The sequence below is a fragment of the Choloepus didactylus genome, chromosome 17, assembly GCF_015220235.1.
Source record: "Choloepus didactylus isolate mChoDid1 chromosome 17, mChoDid1.pri, whole genome shotgun sequence".
Lineage (NCBI taxonomy): Eukaryota > Metazoa > Chordata > Mammalia > Pilosa > Megalonychidae > Choloepus > Choloepus didactylus.
In genome coordinates, this window is record NC_051323.1 from 55,292,256 (window position 1) to 55,312,206 (window position 19,951).

General features: G+C 35.1%; 1 protein-coding gene across 3 annotated transcripts in view; it reads left to right on the top strand.

Moving 5' to 3' along the window:
- Positions 1 to 19,951, top strand: part of HEATR5B (HEAT repeat containing 5B) — a 133,319-nt gene that overhangs the window by 52,484 nt on the left and 60,884 nt on the right. For all 3 annotated transcript variants that reach the window (XM_037807072.1, XM_037807074.1, XM_037807073.1), the window contains 4 exons: positions 1,362 to 1,552; positions 4,497 to 4,656; positions 16,421 to 16,610; positions 18,722 to 18,891. In XM_037807072.1, coding sequence (XP_037663000.1) covers positions 1,362 to 1,552; positions 4,497 to 4,656; positions 16,421 to 16,610; positions 18,722 to 18,891 — 711 coding nt within the window. The remainder of the gene's footprint in view (positions 1 to 1,361; positions 1,553 to 4,496; positions 4,657 to 16,420; positions 16,611 to 18,721; positions 18,892 to 19,951) is intronic.

A 19,951-nucleotide genomic window follows, 5' to 3' on the forward strand; every position in this document is an offset into this window, starting at 1 on the left:
TCTAGGCTATTCTAATATTTATATGTATATCACTTCATAACTTTGGTTTCATATTCCATTAAATTACTCAAAACTTTTTATTAGGCTCATTTATATTAAATATGTATTGTATATTTTAGTAATGTTACAGTTCATACTAATTTTTGACCCTTCAGATTTTACAAGTGCCAGACAGTTCTTCAGAATTTTCAAAGATGTCTGAGTGATGAAATCTGATATGCTACTGAAGATTAAGTACATAAAGCTTAAGTTTGATTTGTGGTTTAGACTGTAAATCACAAGAGGCTGTGTTTTATAGTTGATAGAAGATTACATTTGTGTTCTGGTTTAGCTATTTACTAGGTTTGTGTCTAATGTAATTCCATCAATGGTTTTTTGAGTCTCAGTTTCTACTTGTATGAAGTGGAATAATAAATATTTTGCACCATGCTTTGCAGCCTTTCGTAATATATTTGAGAACTTTAAAAACTTTTCAGCATTAGATTATTATAAGGTATTATTCTTTTGAAATAAAATGGCAGAAGTGTTTAAATAGGCACGTCTTAAGTCATGCTTACCAAACACTGGGGAGAAGAGATACAGGCATTGATTATAGAAATATAAACCTATACCATGTACATAACCATTAGTACAAGCCATATTTAGATACCACCAGCGAATTTTATCGTCTAAGTGTTAAAAAATAGGGGTAGGGGATCGTGGGAGAGGAGTGGTTGGGAGAGTAGTTAACTGACTATAATATTGTTACACAGAATACAGTTTTCTTCATAGTAGTGACTTTGATTTTAGGTCCAAGTAAGTAAATTAAGTTACAGGGTGGTAAGTGTAGCTAGGCCAAGGATAGTAGCATTTAGTATGGTGAACAAAACTATATCAACATTTAATTACTAATTGTTCTCACCTCATTTTGCCTTTAGATATATGTTAGATATACTTGTTGAGACATAATTGTCTTTTATGAAATTTTTCTATAAACAAATAAAAGTTTCATACTTAGGCTTTTTCTTTCCTTAAAATTACAGTTATAAATTTCAATTAAATTACAATTGTTTTAATAATACAGTGTTTGTGTATGAAAACAAGTTTCAGTATTAAGCCTCTGGATAAACACTCCTAGGGGACTGTTGGCTTTAGGGCCAGTCGAACTGTAATCATGTTATATGTCATGTCCTGAAATCATGTTTAGCAAAGTGACTTCTGTCAGTTTAACAGATATTAATTCTAGGCTTATTAAATGCATGTGAAGGTAGGCTGAAGAAAATAATGTATGAAGATATACATATATTTACAAAGATTGCAGCATATTTTTTCCTTTTATTTAATGTGTATTATGAATTGTCATTTTAAAAAAATAAATGTAGGGCTTAGCTGAAAACAAAAGTACTTTAGGACCTGAGGAGGTTCGTAAATCTGCTCTGACGTTGGTTATGGGCGCGCTTGACAACCCAAACCCCATCTTACGATGTGCAGCAGGGGAAGCTCTTGGAAGGATGGCTCAGGTGGTTGGAGAAGCAACTTTTATCGCCAGAATGGCCCAGTATAGCTTTGACAAGTAAGTGTTTTTTTTTCCTCAGCAAGTTTCTCATATAGGCAAAGATGTCTTATAAGTAATCAGTAATTATTAACTAGTTTATAAGTTTTCCACAAGGTCTAGCAAGTGACAGTATTTTGTGTTTTTTCATAAATGATCTCAATTTTTAATTCAGTAGTGCATTAAACTCTAGTGCTCTAGTGTCTGGGAAAGTTTTCATTTGTTAGATATTTTCAGTGTGGAGAAAATTTCTAATCTAGTTCTTGAATATCATATAATGGAGTCAAGAAGAATATCAAGGAATTCTCTCAGTTAGGTATACTCATTTATGGGGTACTCTGAAGTCCTATGTATTTCCTCATCTTTTTCTCTTTACTCTAACCTGCTGCCTCCAAAATTCTTCTATCTGTTAATTATCCACTTTTGTAATAAACCATTCTTTTTCTAACTGCTACCAAGTTTATCATCTCTTAAATTATCCTTAAAATGGGGTAAGTTAAGCATTAGGTTTCATGGATTTTTTTGCGTATTAGTTAGAGTGGTCATAGAGATCTAAGTAAGTCTGATTAAGATCATGAGATACAAATATTAGTGACTGTCCAGTAGAGAAGTTGAAAAGAGTTTTCAAGAACTGGCACTTGAATTATGTACCATTCTTAAATAGAATATATTTTGAGTCACAATTTATACCAAACTACGGCATAATCATTAATGAGAAAGGATTAGCAAGCAACAGTTGTGAGGTATTAGATTTGAAGAAAAAGTGTTTTATGAACTCTTGCACATCTGAGAATTGGCTTTCCTTGTTTTCACACATTAGTGACAATTTGGCTGGCTATGGGATAATGCCCCAGTATGTTGTTTGAATCACTGAGGGCAATATGTGCAGCCAGAAGATAGTTAAAATATTCCCAGACACTTACTCTACTTCAAGGTGACTTCTGTTTATTAGCAATAGAGTAGCTTTGTTTTTTCCAAATATTTGTCTTTGATTCTGAAGTCACCTTTTGCTAAAGATATTTTTAAAAGACAGAGTCAATCCTAGTTATACAGTTAACAGTTTGTTAATAATAGGTGAAACGGATGTGTGTTTCTTTGGAATGCTCTTGAATAGTACATTTTGTTGTTACAAGGGGTGTTAATTTAAAAGAACCTTCAATACCTGCAGGAGTATTTCCATTGTATTTTGGTGAAACACAAGGTCATTTCATTCATTTTATACCTGTCCAGCAAATAATTTACAAGTATTTTCAAAGCTGAGTTTCATTAGCTTTTTTGAGTAATTCATTATAATGTGATATCAATTATTAAATGTATTTAAGTTATCCTTTTTCACATTTTAATATATTTGAAATTGGGATGTATCTTATTCTCTACCAGTGTCATAATTAATGGCAAAATTTGTTTTTATTTTATTCTTTATAAAATAATAGTACATTTAAAAATTACAGTGATCTTAAATTTGATGGAATCTGGTTGTATTCTGAAAAACACAGAGTATTCTGAAATAATGAGCTCCAACCTCGCACAACCTCATTATTTCAGACTGTCTTCATCAGCATTATTTCTTGCCAATGTAATACCCGATTATGAAAACCCGAAATCACCCATACAAACAGAGAAGTCAGCTCTGTTTACTCATTAAAATCTTATGTTATCTTAACATTAAGACAAATTCACTTGGAGTCGTTCCTATAAACAGTTCTAGGTTAGTGGGGAGTAGCTTCAATTACTTAAGACCCAGTTCGGAAAAAAATAATCTTTGCTGACTATATTTATTTCCATTCAAAATGAAAATCACTTTGAGACCTCTGGAAAATGTTATCTTTAAACCTTATATCATTTACTTTGTTGAATAGATGATTATCACTGAGAAATCATCACTGCTTTTTAGCCCACTGTAATATTAGCTTTTGAGAAGTAACAACATGTAGGCAGCTTTCTAATTTGTATAATGCTTTAGAATTCACAGTTTGCATTTATTCTTAACTTCTTTCATTCCTCAAAGTAATTGCTATATAGGTATAATGATAATGTCAGTTGTTTATATAGAGAAACTGAGGCTTAGGGAGGTAAAGATCACTTATCCAAGGATAGAACATGTTAGAAAAACTGTTGAGAATAAACTTAGCTCACTTCATTCATTGCTATATTTCTTGACATTTGTTCTGTGTCAACACTTTGAATTTTTGTTTTTCCAATAGCCACACTGACCAGTTAGAACCTTGGTTATGACTTTTTGTCTCTTGACTTTGTCTTTCTTGTATGAGGCTGCCAGAAGTCTGGTTTTGGATAGCTTATTGGGTATTATAATAAAGTTCTGAAAACACAATAAGGAGTTTTTAGACTCCTTCATTACTTCAGGTGCCTCATTCTTAGTGATAATTTGTCCCATCTTCTGATAGTAACTGACTATGTTGGTGCGTGCATGAGTCAAAATGTTTTATTGCTTAAAAAGTATCATACATACTTTCTTTATTTGTTGCTTCTCAATGTAAAAAATGAGGTTTAAAGGGTAGATCATTTAAACTCTCTACATTTCTAGTTCAATGTGAATAAAATGCTAAAATCTATTAGTTTATTAAACATTAAAAAAAAATCCAGGACTTTTGCTTATATTAGAAAAGGAGAAGGGTCTTTAATCAACAATCTAAGCTTTCACTTTAAGAATTTAGAAAGAGAAAAGAAATTCAACGTAAGTTAAACAAATGAAGCAAATAATAAAGGTAAAATCAGAAATTAGTGAAAGAAAACAGAAAAACAATAGAAAAAATCAATGTATTATATACCGTTATAAATTGAATCCCTACTCTGTTAGAAAGTGGAGAATGGGTAGAGAGAAATAATCACGATTTTAATCTTTTCTGATTTTCAGAGTAAGTCCTCTTGGCTGTGTGACTCATAAACTTGGTATTGCCACAAAGAAATAGAAAAATCAGTTGTTGAAGTATAAACTTTTTTCCAGGTTGAAATCGGCTCGAGATGTTGTGTCTAGAACTGGGCATTCATTGGCTCTTGGCTGTTTGCATCGTTATGTTGGTGGTATAGGCTCAGGGCAACACCTGAAAACCAGTGTCAGCATTTTATTGGCTCTAGCACAAGATGGAACGTCCCCTGAAGTCCAGGTATGATATTAATATTTTTAATTATGAAATTTTAAAATAATATTTTTAGAAATATTCTTTGCTGTATAAAACAATAATGATTCTGATAAGTTCTTAAGAAAAATGTATTAGGGTCCTCTAATTTTGTTTTGTGACTCTTATTTGTAATAGCATATAAGCAGATTTTGTTTTTTTAAGCTAATCTTAAAGTCTGTCTTATTCTGAAAATTTAACACATTCACCTAAATTCCTTCAAACATATTTTATTATTATAATTTATTTCCTTATTTTGCGATTCCTTATGTTTGGTAGATTGTTCAAGTTTCTTTTAATAACCTGTCTCTCTCTCTCTCTTCCCCTGATAGCCCAACCCAGGTCCTGGGTCATCTTGGTTGAATTCTCAAGTGAATTTTTTTTTATTTCTTTGTTATCATTTTATACACGAATAGACACAAATACAATGAGGGTCAGAATCTTTACAAGTGTGAAAATATCCTACACTTTTGATACTTCACATTGATGCACCTAAAACTGTTAAGAGTATATGCAGGCAACAGCATTCAACTGGCCAGCTTCTTGTTGGGGCTCACAGAAGAGATAAATTGAGTTGTCATTACTGCCTGTTATTAGCTAATTAATGAATGAGTTCCTTTCGTGATTGCATAACAATGCTAAATCTACCACAGGTTTCTAGTATATAGGCCTAGTTTGTCTTTGACCTCATGGTAAAGCTTTCCAGCTCTGCAAACACAAAATTTCCAAAAAGATTGAAAACAAAAAACAAGTAATCCCATCCCTTAAGAGGTGCTGTGATTTGTTGTTGTTGCTGTTGTTTTAATGCTGCTTTCACACTAGTATAGAAAAGAACACATTTAAAAAATTTTTTACCTAAATAAGAAATTGTAGCTTTTTTCCCTTCCGTGAAAGAGTTGGCACCACTGTAGTTTTCTTTCTTCTTTTGTCTTCATCTCAGTTATCCTCCTGTATTTATTCTTTTTCTCTTTCTGGAACTCCTGTTGTCCATGAATTAAGTCTCCTGTCTTTTCCTCATTGTTTTAATTTTTGTTGTTTTTTTTTTTTGTATTTTTACTCTGTATTATTTCTTTCATTTGATCTTTAAGATAATGATGTTGGTTTTTAGCCATAACTATTCTCTTTTCGATTTTTCTACTGAAATTTCTTTTAAAATATTATTGTGGTAATATAATACTTGCCATTTTAACCGTTTTTAATTGTTCAATTAAGTGATGTTAGTTACATTCACAATTCCGTGCTACCATCACCGCAATCTATTACCAAAACTTTTTCATCACCTAAAACAGAAACTCTGTACCCATTAAGCAATAATTCCCCCCTTCCCCTCTTTACCCAGCTCCTAGTAAACTCAAATCTACTTTCTGTCTCTAGGAATTTGCCTATTCTATAGATTGCATGTATGTGGAATCATCCAGTCTTTGTTCTTTTGTGTGGCTTATATCACTCAGCATAATGCATTTAGGATTCATCTGTGTTGTTACATATATCAGAACTTCATTCTTTTTATGGCTGAATGATCTGTCATTTTATGTCTGTACTACATTTCGTTTACCTGTTCATCTGTTGATGGACACTTGAGTTGTCTCTGCATTTTGGCTATTGTGAAGAAGCTGCTATGAGAATTGGTGTGCAGGTATTTGTTTGAATCCCTGTTTTAAGTTCTGTTGATTACATAGCTAGGGGTTGAATTTCTGGGTATACGAAATTATCATGTTTCATGTATCAAATGTTTAATTTTTTGAAAACTGCCAAACTGTATTCTACAGCAGCTGCATCATGTTACATTCTCACCAGAATGCACAAAGATTCCGATTTCTCCACATCCTCACCAACACTTGGTGTTTTCCATTTTTTAAATAATAGCCATCCTCATGGGTGTGAGGTGGTATCTTATATTTGTGATTTGTATTTCCCTAATGGCTGATGATGTTGAGCATCTTTTCATATACTGATTAGCCATTTTTTATCTTCCTTGGAGAAATGTCTATTCAGGTACTTTGCCCATTTACTGATTGCGTTGTTCATCTTTCTGTTGATGTTTTACGAGTTCTTTATATATTCTGGATATTAAACCCTTATCAGATGTATGATTTGCAACTATTTTTTTCCATTATGTAGGTTGTCTTTTCATTTTATTGATTTACTGAATTTTTAATATCATAGATGCTGTTTTCTATTTTAAGTTTCTCAAGTCTCTTTTGTGCTTTATTTTGTCTCAAAAATCCTTATTACATTTTTTTAAATCATTTTTATTGTAGATTGTAACATACATACATAGAAGTGATATATTTCCAAGTGAAATTTAACAAGTAGTTACAGAATATTATAGGTTACAGTTCCACAGTTTCTGTTATATCCTTATTGTGAAATATAACATATATACAAAAAAAGGTAGTATCTTTCAAAGTATGCTTTAACAGTAGTTACATAGGAAATTTCCAAAGTTATTATGAGTTATAGTACCATAGTTTCAGTTATTTCATTATTGTGAAATATAACATATATAGAAAAAGGTGATAGTTTTCAAATTACAATTTAATGAATTTCAAAGAATGCTATGTATTACAGTTCTACCATTTCAGTTCTTTCCTTCTAGCTATTCTAATACCCCAGCAACTAAGAAAAAGAAAATTATTTAAAGATTCATAATCCTTTGTTAAATTCCATCTTGTCTGTTGCTACTCCTTCCTCTAGTTTAATCACTTTCCCGATCTTCAGGGTTGTCTAGGCAGTGACCACCCTAACTTGTTCATGTTAAAAAGGGGTGTCAACTTTTTGAGAAAAGGTGACACATCTAGCTGATGTTTTTGAAGAGGCTATTGCCTCTGGATATTGGGACACAGCTGGCATAGGGGTTCTCTGAAGAATTTAAGTTTCTGAAGAATAAGCTTAGTGAGTGAAACCTTTATATAGTATCAGATAGGGATCCAGGTATTGTTTAAGGTTTTCAGGACTACTGTTGACTTGAATTTATCATACTGTAGTCATTTGGCATATCTCAGTGAAGCTTGCATTGGAGTAACCTCCAGGACAGCGTCTTGACTCTATTTGAATTCTCTTAGCCACTGAAACCTTATTTTGTTGCCTTTCTTTTACCCTTTTTGGTCAAAAAGGCATCCTCAATCTTGACTCTATTTGAATTCTCTTAGCCACTGAAACCTTATTTTGTTGCCTTTCTTTTCCCCTTTTTGGTCAAAAAGGCATTCTCAATCCCTCGATGCCAGGGTCAGGCTAATTCCCGGGATCCATGTCCCACTTTCCCAGGGAGTCTCATTCATCTCAGGGGGTCCTGTACCACGTTGGAGAGAGGGTGATGAATTTCTTTGCAGAGTTAGCTTAGAGAGATAAAGTCCACGTTTGAGCCACAAGACAGCTTCTCTGGAGGTGACTCCTAGTCATGATTATAGGTGGACTTCACCTCCCCTTTACAGTCATAAGTTTCACCCAAGCAAGCCTCAAGATCGGGGGCTTGACTTATAAAATAGGAGGTTCCTAAGTTCACATAGCATATGTTATGTCCATGATAATCCATCCATATCTCACATCATCACTTAGTTTTACAATCCTCATCACCTTCCATTTTAAACAATTCTGATGACCCAAAACATCTTGTAGCTCTAGTCAGCCCTTATTTGTCCCTAGTATTTGTGTAATACCAATATGGTATTCCTATTAATTATAGTCCTTATTATGCAGTATATAGATTTTCTGCATTTACCCTTCTATTGTCGACTCTCTGTGCCAGTGTCCTACCTTGGAAGTGTATCATGCAAACCCCTATCTCTGTGTGTGGTGCTGACCTGTGGGAAACATGCCTTTAAACAACCTCTTTCAATCTTATTCACCTTCAATACAGCTCTGATAATTATAATCCCATTAACAAACAATCATCACGCCATCCATTACCATATCTTTGAATTCACTGTCATTAACATACCTGAACATATTGGCTTATAGTTCCCCCTCACTAGCTACTGTCTATCACTAGGTCCCCAATATTCTGTATTATAAGACATTGATTTTACATTGTTCAGATAGTTCATAGAAGTGGTAACATACAATATCTTTTCCTTTGTGTCTGATTTATTTCACTCAGAATTATATCTTCAAGGTTCATCCATGTAGCCGTATGTTTTAGAACCTTGTTCCTTCTTACTGCTGCATGGTATTCCATTGTATATATATACCACATTTTATTTATCCACTCATCTGTTGAAGGACACTTGGCTTGTTTTCATCTCTTGGCATTTGTGAACAATACTGCTATGAATATCAGTGTAAAAAATGTCTGTTTGTGTCACTGCTTTCAAATCTTCTGGATATTTACTGAGAAGTCAATTACCGGATGGTAGGGTAATTCAATATCTAGTTTTCTGAGAAACCACCAGACTGTCTTCCAGAGTGGCTATATCATTATACAATACTATCAGCAATGAAGGAGTTCCAATTTCTCCACATCTCTCCAGCATTTATTGTTTCCTGTTTGTTTAATGGCAGCCATTCTTATTGTTGTGAGATGGCATCTCATTGTGGTTTTGATTTGCATTTCCCTAATAGTTAGTGAAGACGAACATTTTTTCATGTGTTTTTTACCCATTTGTATTTCTTCGTCTGAAAAATACCATTTCTTATCTTTGGCCCATTTAATAATTGGGCTGTTGTACTACTGTTGTTGAGTTGTAGGATTTCTTTATATATGCAGGATATCAGTCTTTTGTCAGATATGTGGTTTCCAAATATTTTCTCCAACTGAGTTAGCTGCTTTTCACCTTTTTGGCAAAGTTTTTGAGGCATGGAAGCTTTTAATTTTGAGGAGTTCCCATTTATCTATTTTTTCTTTCTTTGCTTGTGCTTTGGGTGTAAGGTCTAAGAAGCATCCTCCTAATACTAGGTCTTGAAGATGTTTCCCTACATTATATTCTAGTAGTTGTGTGGTACTGTCTCTTACATTGAGGTCTTTGATCCACTTTGAGTCAATTTTTGATTAGGGTGTGAGGTAGAGGTCCTCTTTCGTTCTTTTGATTATGACTATCCAATTCTCCCAGCCCCGTTTGTTGAAGACACTGTTCAGATCCAGTTCAGTGGATTTGGGGGCCATATCAAAAATCAGTTGACCGTAGATCTGGGGGTCTATTTACAAACTCTCAATTCTATTCCATTGATCAATATGTCTGTCTTTATGACAGTACCATGCTGTTTTGACCACTGTAGCTTTATGGTAGACTTCAAAGTCTGGAAGTGTAAGTCCTCCCACTTCTTTCTTCTTTAGGATGTTTTTGACATTTCAAGTCCCCTTTCCCTTCCAAATAAATTTGATAACTAGCTTTTCCAAGTCTGCAAAGTAGGTTGTTAGAATTTTGATTGGAATTGCATTCAATCTGTAGATCGGTTTGGATAGAATTGACATCTTAACAATGTTCAGTCTTCCTATCTGTGAGCATAGAATATCTTTCCACCTATTTAGGTCCTTTTGTATTTCTTTTAGTAAAGTTTTGTAATTTTCTGTGTAGAGGTCTGTTCTAGTTTGCTAATGCTGCGGAATGCAAAACACCAGAGATGGATTGGCTTTTATAAAAAGGGGGTTTATTTGGCTACACAGTTACAGTCTTAAGGCCATAAAGTGTCCAAGGTAACACATCAGTACTCAGGTACCTTCACTGGAGAATGGCCAATGGCATCCGGAAAACCTCTGTTAGCTGGGAAGGCACGTGGCTGGTGTCTGCTCCAAAGTTCTGATTTCAGAATGGCTTCCTCCCAGGACGTTCCTCTCTAGCAAGCTTGCTCCTCTTCAAAACGTCACTCACAGCTGCACTGAGTTCCTTCTCTTTGAGTCAGCTCATTTATATGGCTCCACTGATCAAGGCCCACCCTGAATGGGTGGGGCCATGCCTCCATGGGAATGTCTCATCAGAGTCATCACCCACAGCTGGGTGGGGCACATTCCAAGCAAATCTAATCAGCACCAAAACTTCTGCCCCACAAGACTACATCAAAGATAATGGCGTTTGGGGGACACAATACATTCACACTGGCACAAGGTCTTTTATGTCCTTGGTTAAGTTTATTCCTAAGTACTTGATTCTTTTAGTTGCTATTGTGAATGGAATTTTCTTTTTTTTTTTAATTGCCTCTTCAGTTAGGTTGTTACTAGTGTATAGGAACATTACTGATCTATGTGCATTAATTTCATATCCTGCCACTGTGCTGAATTTATTTATTAGCTCAAGTAGCTTTGTGGTTGAATTCTCAGGACTTTCCAAATATAAGATCATATTATCTGCAAATAATGACATTTTTACTTTTTCCTTTCCAATTTGGATACATTTATATCTTTATCTTGGTGATTTGCTCTGGCTAGAACTTCTGGCACAATGTTGAATAATGTGGGCATCCTTGTCTCGTTCCTGTTCTTAGGGGGAAGGCTTTCAGCCTCTCATCGTTGAGTACTAGGCTGGCTGTGGGCTTTTTTTTTTTTTTTTTTTTTAGAGTCTATAAAGCTTCTTTTTTTTTTTTTTTTTTTTTTTTTTTATTAAATTCAGTTTTATTGAAATACATTCACACACCATACAATCATCCATGATATACAATCCACTGTCCACAGTATGATAACATAGTTATGCGTTCATCACCACAGTCTATCTCTGAACATTTTCCTTACATCAGAAAGAACCAGAACAAGAATAAAAAATAAAAGTGAAAAAAACACCCAAATCATCCCCCCCATCCCACCCCATTTGTCCTTTAGTTTTTATCCCCATTCCTCCACTCATCCATACACTAGATAAAGGGGGTGTGATCCACAAGGTCTTCACAATCACACTGTCACCCCTTGTAATCTACATTATTATATAATTGTCTTCAGGAGTCCAGACTGCTGGGTTGGAGTTTGGTAGTTTCAGGTATTTACTTCTAGCTATTCCAATACATTAAAGCCTAAGAGGTATTATCTATATAGTGCATAAGAATGTCCACCAGAGTGACCTCTCGACTCCATTTGGAATCTCTCAGCCACTGAAACTATTTCGTCTCATTTTGCATCCCCCTTTTGGTCAAGAAGATACTCTCAGTCCCACGATGCTGGGTCCACATTCATCCCCGGGAGTCATACTCTGCGTTGCCAGGGAGATTTACAACCCTGGGAGTTGGGTCCCATGTAGGGGGGAGGGCAGCGAGTTCACCTGTCGAGATGGCTCAGTTAGAGAGAGAGAGGGCCACATCTGAGCAACAAAGAGGTACTCAGGGGGAGACTCTTAGGCACCATTACATACAACTTTAGACTTTCCTTTGTGGTAATGAGCTTCATAAGGGCAAGTCCCATGCTTGAGGGCTCAGCACATCAAACCTCCAGTCCCAGTGTTTGTGACAACATACGCTAGGGGATCAGCATCTTAAAGTTTAGAGATAGGCCTTACAATTCAGGGATAGAGTTAACTGCTGTAAGAGCTTACAATCTAGGGACTATTACAATGATTGTGTCCATGTTAGGCTATGTTCTAAGATTCAATTCTGAGTTTACACATTGTAGTTAGTCCATATTGGTGAGGCATCATCCCTCTCACCATGTTTTCTCCAACACTTTTACTCCTATATATATATTTTCCTACAATTTTATAGAGTTATATTCACATACCATACATTTATCCACAGTGTACAATCAGTTGTTCATGGTATCATCATAAAATTGTACATTTTTCACCACAGTCAGCATTTGAACATACTGATTACTACAAGAAAAATTGTTTTTTTTTTTTAGCAATAAGAAAAAATGATAAAAAGAAAAATAACATGTCATACAATACAATATACTACTAAGGACAGCAAATAACACCACTACCAAGAATCCCATATTACTCCCCTATATCCCCTTCTCATATACATTTAGCATTGGCATATTGCCTTTGTTACATTTAATGGGGGTATATTACAATGTTACTGTTGACCATAGACTCCAGTTTGCTTTGATTATGTTTTTTCCTGAATACCATCCCTTTTTCAAATTTCTACATGGTTGACATTCATTTGCTTTCCCACATGCAAAAACATTTTTATATTTGTATATTTAGTAACAGTCATTGGCCACTCCAGTTTTTGCCACGTTATACAGTCCCAGTCTTTATCATCTATCTTTAACTCTGGTGTCATACATTCTCCTATCCCACCTCTTTCAGCTTTACTCACAGACATCTTTGTTCAGTGTACTTACAATACTGTGCTACCATCACACAGTATTATGCTATCTATTTCTGGATCTATGCAATCAATCCTAAACATTCTGTAGTCCTTCAGCATCAAATGGCTGATCTCTGCCCTCTTTCTATCTCCTGGTCGCCTGTGTTGTCAGCTTTTAACTCCCAAAGTTTGTTCATTAATGTCTGTTCATATTAGTGCGACCATATAGAATCTGTCCTTTTGTTTCTGGCTAACTTCACTCAACATAATGTCCTCAAGGTTCATCCACATTATTACATGATCCATGTCTTTGTTCTGTCTTACAGCTGCATAATATTCCATCATGTGTATATACCACAGTTTGTTGATCCACTCGTCCTTTAATGGACATTTGGGCTGTTTCCATCTCTTGGCAATTGTGAATAATGCTGCAATAAACATTGGTTTACAAATGTCTGTTTGTGTCTTAAGTTTCAGTTCCTCTGAGTATATACCCAGCAATGGAATAGCTGGGTCATATGGCAAATCTATATTTAGCTTCCTGAGGAACCTCCATACTGTCTTCCAGAGTGGTTGCACCATTCTACATTCCCACCAACAATGAATAAGTGTGCCTCTTTCTCCACATCCTCTCCAGCACTTGTCATTTTCTGTTTTTTGGATAATGGCCATTCTGGTAGGTGTGAGATGATATCTCATTGCGGTTTTGATTTGGCTGTGGGCTTTTCATATTTGCCCTTTATCATATTGAGAAAGGTTCCCTCAATTCCTACCTATTGAAGTGTTTTTATCCAACAGAGGTGTTGAATTTTGTCAAATGCTTTTTCAGCATCTATTGAGATGATCATTTGAGTTTTCCCTTTTGATTTGTTAATATGTTGAAGGCAGTTCTTGACTCAGCCATCTTACCCTTTGGTTTTTAGTTGTCAGATCTACTTTTTCCCTGTCTTTCTTTATTTCCTTTAATGCCCATCTCCAGGCCTCTCTCTCTTGTCTTTTTTTCTCAGCCGGTAGAGCTCCCTTTAGTATTTCTTACAGGGGAGGTCTCTAGTGTCCTTTCCTTTCAATCTGAAGAACCTCATCTAGCATTTCTTATAGGGCAGGTCTAGTGGTGACAAACTCCCTCAGCTTTTGTTTATCTGGGAATGTCTTAATCTCCCTCATTTTTGAAATACAGTTTCTCCAGATATAAATTCTTGGGTGGCAATTATTTTCTTTCAGCACTTTACATATTTCATCCCACTGCCTTCTTGCCTCCATGGTTTCTAATGAGAAATCAGTATTTAATCTTATGGAGGCTCCCTTGTACATGATGCATTGCTTCTGTCTTGCAGCTTTGTCTCTTTGTCTTTAGCATTTAACATTTTGATTATAATGTGTCTGGGCATGGATCTTCTTGAATTTATCCTGTTGGGTATTTATTGGGATTCTTGGATTTGTATTTCTTTAATTAAATTAGGGAAGTTTTCAGTCATTATTTATCCAAATAGTTCTTCTGTTCTTTTCTCCTTTTCTTCTGGATCTCTCTCTTTTTTTTTTTTTTTTAAATGTAATTTTATTGAGATGTATTCACATACCGTGTAATCCATCCAAAATATAGAATCAGTGGCTCACTATTATCATATGGTTGTATATTCATCACCACAATCAATTTTAGAACATTTTCATTACTCCAGAAAAAAGAAATAAAAATTGAAAAGAAAACCCAAAACATCCCATACCCCTTGCCCCCCCGTTATTATTATTTTTTTTATTAAATTCAGTTTTATTGAAATACATTCACACACCATACAATCATCCATGATATACAATCCACTGTCCACAGTATGATAACATAGTTATGCGTTCATCACCACAGTCTATCTCTGAACATTTTCCTTAAATCAGAAAGAACCAGAACAAGAATAAAAAATAAAAGTGAAAAAAGAACACCCAAATCATCCCCCCATCCCACCCCATTTGTCCTTTAGTTTTTATCCCCATTCCTCCACTCATCCATACACTAGATAAAGGGAGTGTGATCTTCTGGATCTCTCTTGATGTGTATATTCATATGCTTCATGGTGACCTTCAGGTGTCTTAGGCTCTGTTCACTTTTCTTCATTCTTTTTCTTTCTGGATTAAATTGTTTCAGTTTTATTATAATGTCTACTGATAGACATTGAGTCTACTGATTCTTTCTTCTGTCAGCTCCAGTCTGCTGTTGAATATCTCTAGGGAATTTTTCATTTCAGCTGTCATGATCTTCAGCTCTAGTATTTCTGTTTGATTCTCTCCCTCTCTCTCTCTTCTTTTTTTATAATTTCTCTCTTTATGGAAATTCTCATTTTTTTTCATATATCATTTTCTTGCTAAGCTTTAGTTTGTTCTCTGTTTTCCTTCAGCTCTTTGAGTATATTTAAAACCATTTTTAAAAAGTCTTAGTTTCTATTAAGTCCAAGGTCTGGTATTCTTTGTTAATGGTTTCTGATGTTTTATCTTGTTCCTTTAGATGGGCCATCATGTCATATTTTTTGGGCTGCCTTGTAATCTTTTGTTGCACACTGTACATTTTAATAGTTTAATTTGTTGACTCCAGAATTTAATTCCTGAGGTGTCTGCTCTGTAAGTTTGTATACAGCTAATGATTGGACAGAAATTTCCTTGAATGCCAGGAGCTAACAAAAATAAACAAATGAATAAAAACACATTTCACACTCTTTGCAGATCAGCTCTTTGATGGTACTCTCATTCAGAGTTTAGCCCTCCTACCAATGAACCTGAAGTACAATGTGAGGCGAAAGCACAGGATCCTTTTGGGTCCATTCTGAGCATGACTTTTTTTCGTGGACATGCTCTTATGGCCTTAAGTATTCCCCTATTTGTAGGGATCTGAATGCACCCTCTTCTCTCTAGGAAGTAGTCTTGCTGGCAGGGAGCTCTGTTGTATATCTTAAAGCCGGTGATCCTTTGCCTTATGCCTGTGTGGTTTGGTTGTTTCTTACACTGATTTAGTTGTCTGCAAGCTGCTTCTGCCTGCGAGGCAGATTCTGGGAGAGTAATCCAGAGAGGAGTGTCCTGGTTCTACCCTCAGGCTGCCAACAGATAGATTGGAACAGACTTACATACACTTGAGTGTGCACCTGATGGTTATTCTGCTCTCTGAGGAACAGGAACAGCCCTGGCACTGAACGCACAGGTTGGCTCCACACTGAGCTTGGGAGGAAGTTTGAGAGGGGCCAGCAAGGGCGTGGTAAGGTTTTCCTACTGTTTTTAGGTTTACTTTTCTTGATTTGGTGCTTGCCTAGCTAATGCAACCTTTTTACTCTTTTCTGAAGCTTTGAGAAAGATGACCTTGCCAGTTTTTTCAAGTTCTTCAAAGATTCTGTGGTGGATCAAACCCTGGAAGTCTCACTCCACCATTTTAGTTCACTAGAAATCCAGATTATTTATCTTTTATTTCTTAAGGGATGTATTTTAGAGCATTTGTAGGTCATTAAGAACTAAAATGTTAATATTTACTAAGAGTTTAATTTTAAACCTCAATTCAGTATACCCTAATTATTCCTTACAACTAAAATAAAATTGCATTTTATTCCAGACTTGGTCTCTTCATTCACTTGCTTTGATAGTGGATTCTAGTGGCCCTATGTATCGTGGATATGTGGAACCAACACTATCTCTAGTTCTTACCTTGCTGTTGACAGTTCCACCTTCACATACAGAAGTTCATCAATGTTTGGGTAGATGTTTAGGTGCAATAATAACTACTGTTGGCCCTGAACTGCAAGGTAAGTAAATGCATTTGAAATTAAAGAAACTAGACAGTTAATTTTTATCTTTCCCAAATATTAGCATCATGTTGCTTAAAGACATTTTGTAATAATAATAATTTTTATGTCCTGAATGCTTGTAATTTACCAAAGACCTGCTTTTACAGGTGCTGTTTTATTTAATCCTTATTATCCTAATATGACAGGGTTTCTTGAAGTTATGAGCAGAGAATTCTAAATTAAATTCTACTTGGATTTCCAATGTAAACAAAAATAAAAATTGAGTAACTTTGGCTTTGAGTACCATCCATTTGTCTTTCTGGACCTTTGCTTCACTTTTTTTTAGAACTCAAGGTTCAGAAACATAGTTTGAAAATCCACCCCATTAGGTAGGTAGTATTACCTGATTTTTCTGTGAGGATGCAAACTCAAAGAAGATAAGTACCTGGCCTAGAGTTATGCAACCAGTGAGTGGAAGATTTATGATTCTAAAGCCCATGTTCTTACCAATTTCACTGAAATAATTCCATTAATTGCTAAATTAAACATTCAAGACATTAAATGATTGTGAATTTATACTGACTACATAAACTACTTTCTAAGTTTTCTCTTATATTTCTTCTGGCATTTATTAAAAGCCTTCAATGGGTCAAGAATTTTATTTATTTTATCTCATTAAATCTGACAGTCCTGAGATATGCAGTTATCTCCAGTTTGGAGATGAAATAGTGAGGCTGAGAGAGGCTAAGAAACTTATCAAGGTTATATGTAACCAATGAGTGGTTGTAGCCAAAGATGAAACCCAGATCATTTTCCATTGCCTGCATTCACTGTTTTAGTTTTCCAGATGCTAAAACAAATACCATTCAGTGGATTGGCATACATAATGGGAATTTATTTTCTCACAGTTTTGAAGCTAGGAGAAGTCCAAAATTGAGGTGTCACCAAGGCAATGTTTTCTCCCTGAAGATGGTAGCATTCCGGGGAGGGCTGCCTGTGATCCTTGGGTCCTTGGCTTTTCTTTCATATGGCAGTGCACTTGTCTATATCTTCTTTTTCTTCTGGGTCTTGTTGACTTCCAGCTTTTTACTTCCCTGGCTTCCTCTTTCTCTGTCTGAATTTCTTTCTGCTTTTAAAGGACTCCATAATCTGGATTAAATCCCTACCTGATTCATTTGACCACAATTTAACTAAAAATAACATCTTTCATGAGGTCATATTTACACTGGATTCACATCTGTAGAAATGAAATTAAATTTAAGATTAAAACATGTTTTTTCCTGGGGTACATTATTCAACCTGTCAAAACCAGTATGTTATGTTGCCTCCACCTGGACAGACATTTAAAAAGGAAGCAGAGAAAAAAGAAAAGGAAAAAAGATAAGGTCTCTAAAGGAATAATGCTAGGAGTTGAAAAATATGTGATAGACATTTCTCTTTCTTTCTACTCGGTGTCCTCTTCAGAAAAGTAAGTAGATTTCTTTCTTCCTGTGACTATCACAGGAATATGGAAAGAATAAATATGTGCCATTGGTGTTTACAAGTGCATTCTGATGTGCTGATGACAAAGCAATGCCTCTTTCAAAACTGGAATATGACTTTTATGTGACTCTACAACTTCCTTGATTGGTCTTTATATGTATATAAAATGATTGTGTTTTAAATTGGTAGGAACTTTGAATCACTTATTTTCCAATTAAGAAATTATTATATAGAAGTATATAATATTATAATTTGTTTTCCTTAATTTTCTCTGTAAAAATTGCTATTAATCTTTTTAGGAAAACAGGATTTGAAATTGGTATATAGAAGTAATAATACCGGTTCAACAGGGAAGCAGAAATTGAGGACTCTACTAGCTCTTTCAAATAAAACAGTGATGAGTTTAAAAGACAGGACAGTTTATCTGGGAATAAATGTAAACCTAGCTAAATCAAAGAGACATGCATTATTGCCATCCAAATGCATTCAAGTTTTGAAAACGTTTTATGGACTTTGCAGGCATTTTGTTTTTGAAATAATCTGAATAATAATGGGAAATAGTCATTTAGGATATAATTGTTTTCTAAGAATATTTTTGGAAGTTCTAATAAGTGTATTTTACATTTTCTTTTATTTTGCTACACTAGGGAATGGTGCAACAATTTCTACAATTCGTTCCTCTTGTTTGGTTGGTTGTGCAATAACCCAGGACCATTCAGATTCTCTTGTCCAGGCAGCTGCCATATCTTGCCTTCAGCAGCTTCACATGTTTGCTCCACGACATGTCAATCTGTCTAGTCTCGTTCCCAGCCTTTGTGTAAGTATAAAGTTGCTTCATTCATTGATTTATTTAGGAAGCCCCAAAATTTGTTTCCCAAAAGCTCAAATGCAAATAGAACAAAAGATGTAAGTTTCTTTTTGTCTGTAAGTTTAATCCATTTACATTAAAGTCACTACTGATAACACAAGTCTTTCTTCTGCCATTTTGCTATTTAGCCTTTGTGTGTCTTAAACCTTTTTTGTCTCTCATTTCTGTTAATGCCTACTTTTATATTTACTTGTTGTTTGTGTTGCAGTGTATTGAGTGCCCTCTCATTTCCATCTGGGTGTATTTTTCATCCATTTTTCTTGTGGTTACCATTAGGTTAAAATTTAACATCCTAAATACATAACAATCATATATGGTTTGATATCAACTTAATTTCTATAGCATACACATATACTTTTCCTATATACCTCTGTCCCCCCACCATTTTTTTTTTTAATCTTCATTTTATTGAGATATATTCACATACCACGCAGTCATACAAAACAAATCGTACTTTCGATTGTTCACAGTACCATTACATAGTTGTACATTCATCACCTAAATCAATCCCTGGCACCTTCATTAGCACACACACAAAAATAACAAGAATAATAATTAGAGTGAAAAAGAGCAATTGAAGTAAAAAAGAACACTGGGTACCTTTGTCTGTTTGTTTCCTTCCCCTATTTTTCTACTCATCCATCCATAAACTAGACAAAGTGGAGTGTGGTCCTTATGGCTTTCCCAATCCCATTGTCACCCCTCATAAGCTACATTTTAATACAACTGTCTTCGAGATTCATGGGTTCTGGGTTGTAGTTTGATAGTTTCAGGTATCCACCACCAGCTACCCCAATTCTTTAGAACCTAAAAAGGGTTGTCTAAAGTGTGCATAAGAGTGCCCACCAGAGTGACCTCTCAGCTCCTTTTGGAATCTCTCTGCCACTGAAGCTTATTTCATTTCCTTTCACATCCCCGTTTTGGTCAAGAAGATGTTCTCTGTCCCACGATGCCGGGTCTACATTCCTCCCTGGGAGTCATATTCCACGTTGCCAGGGAGATTCACTCC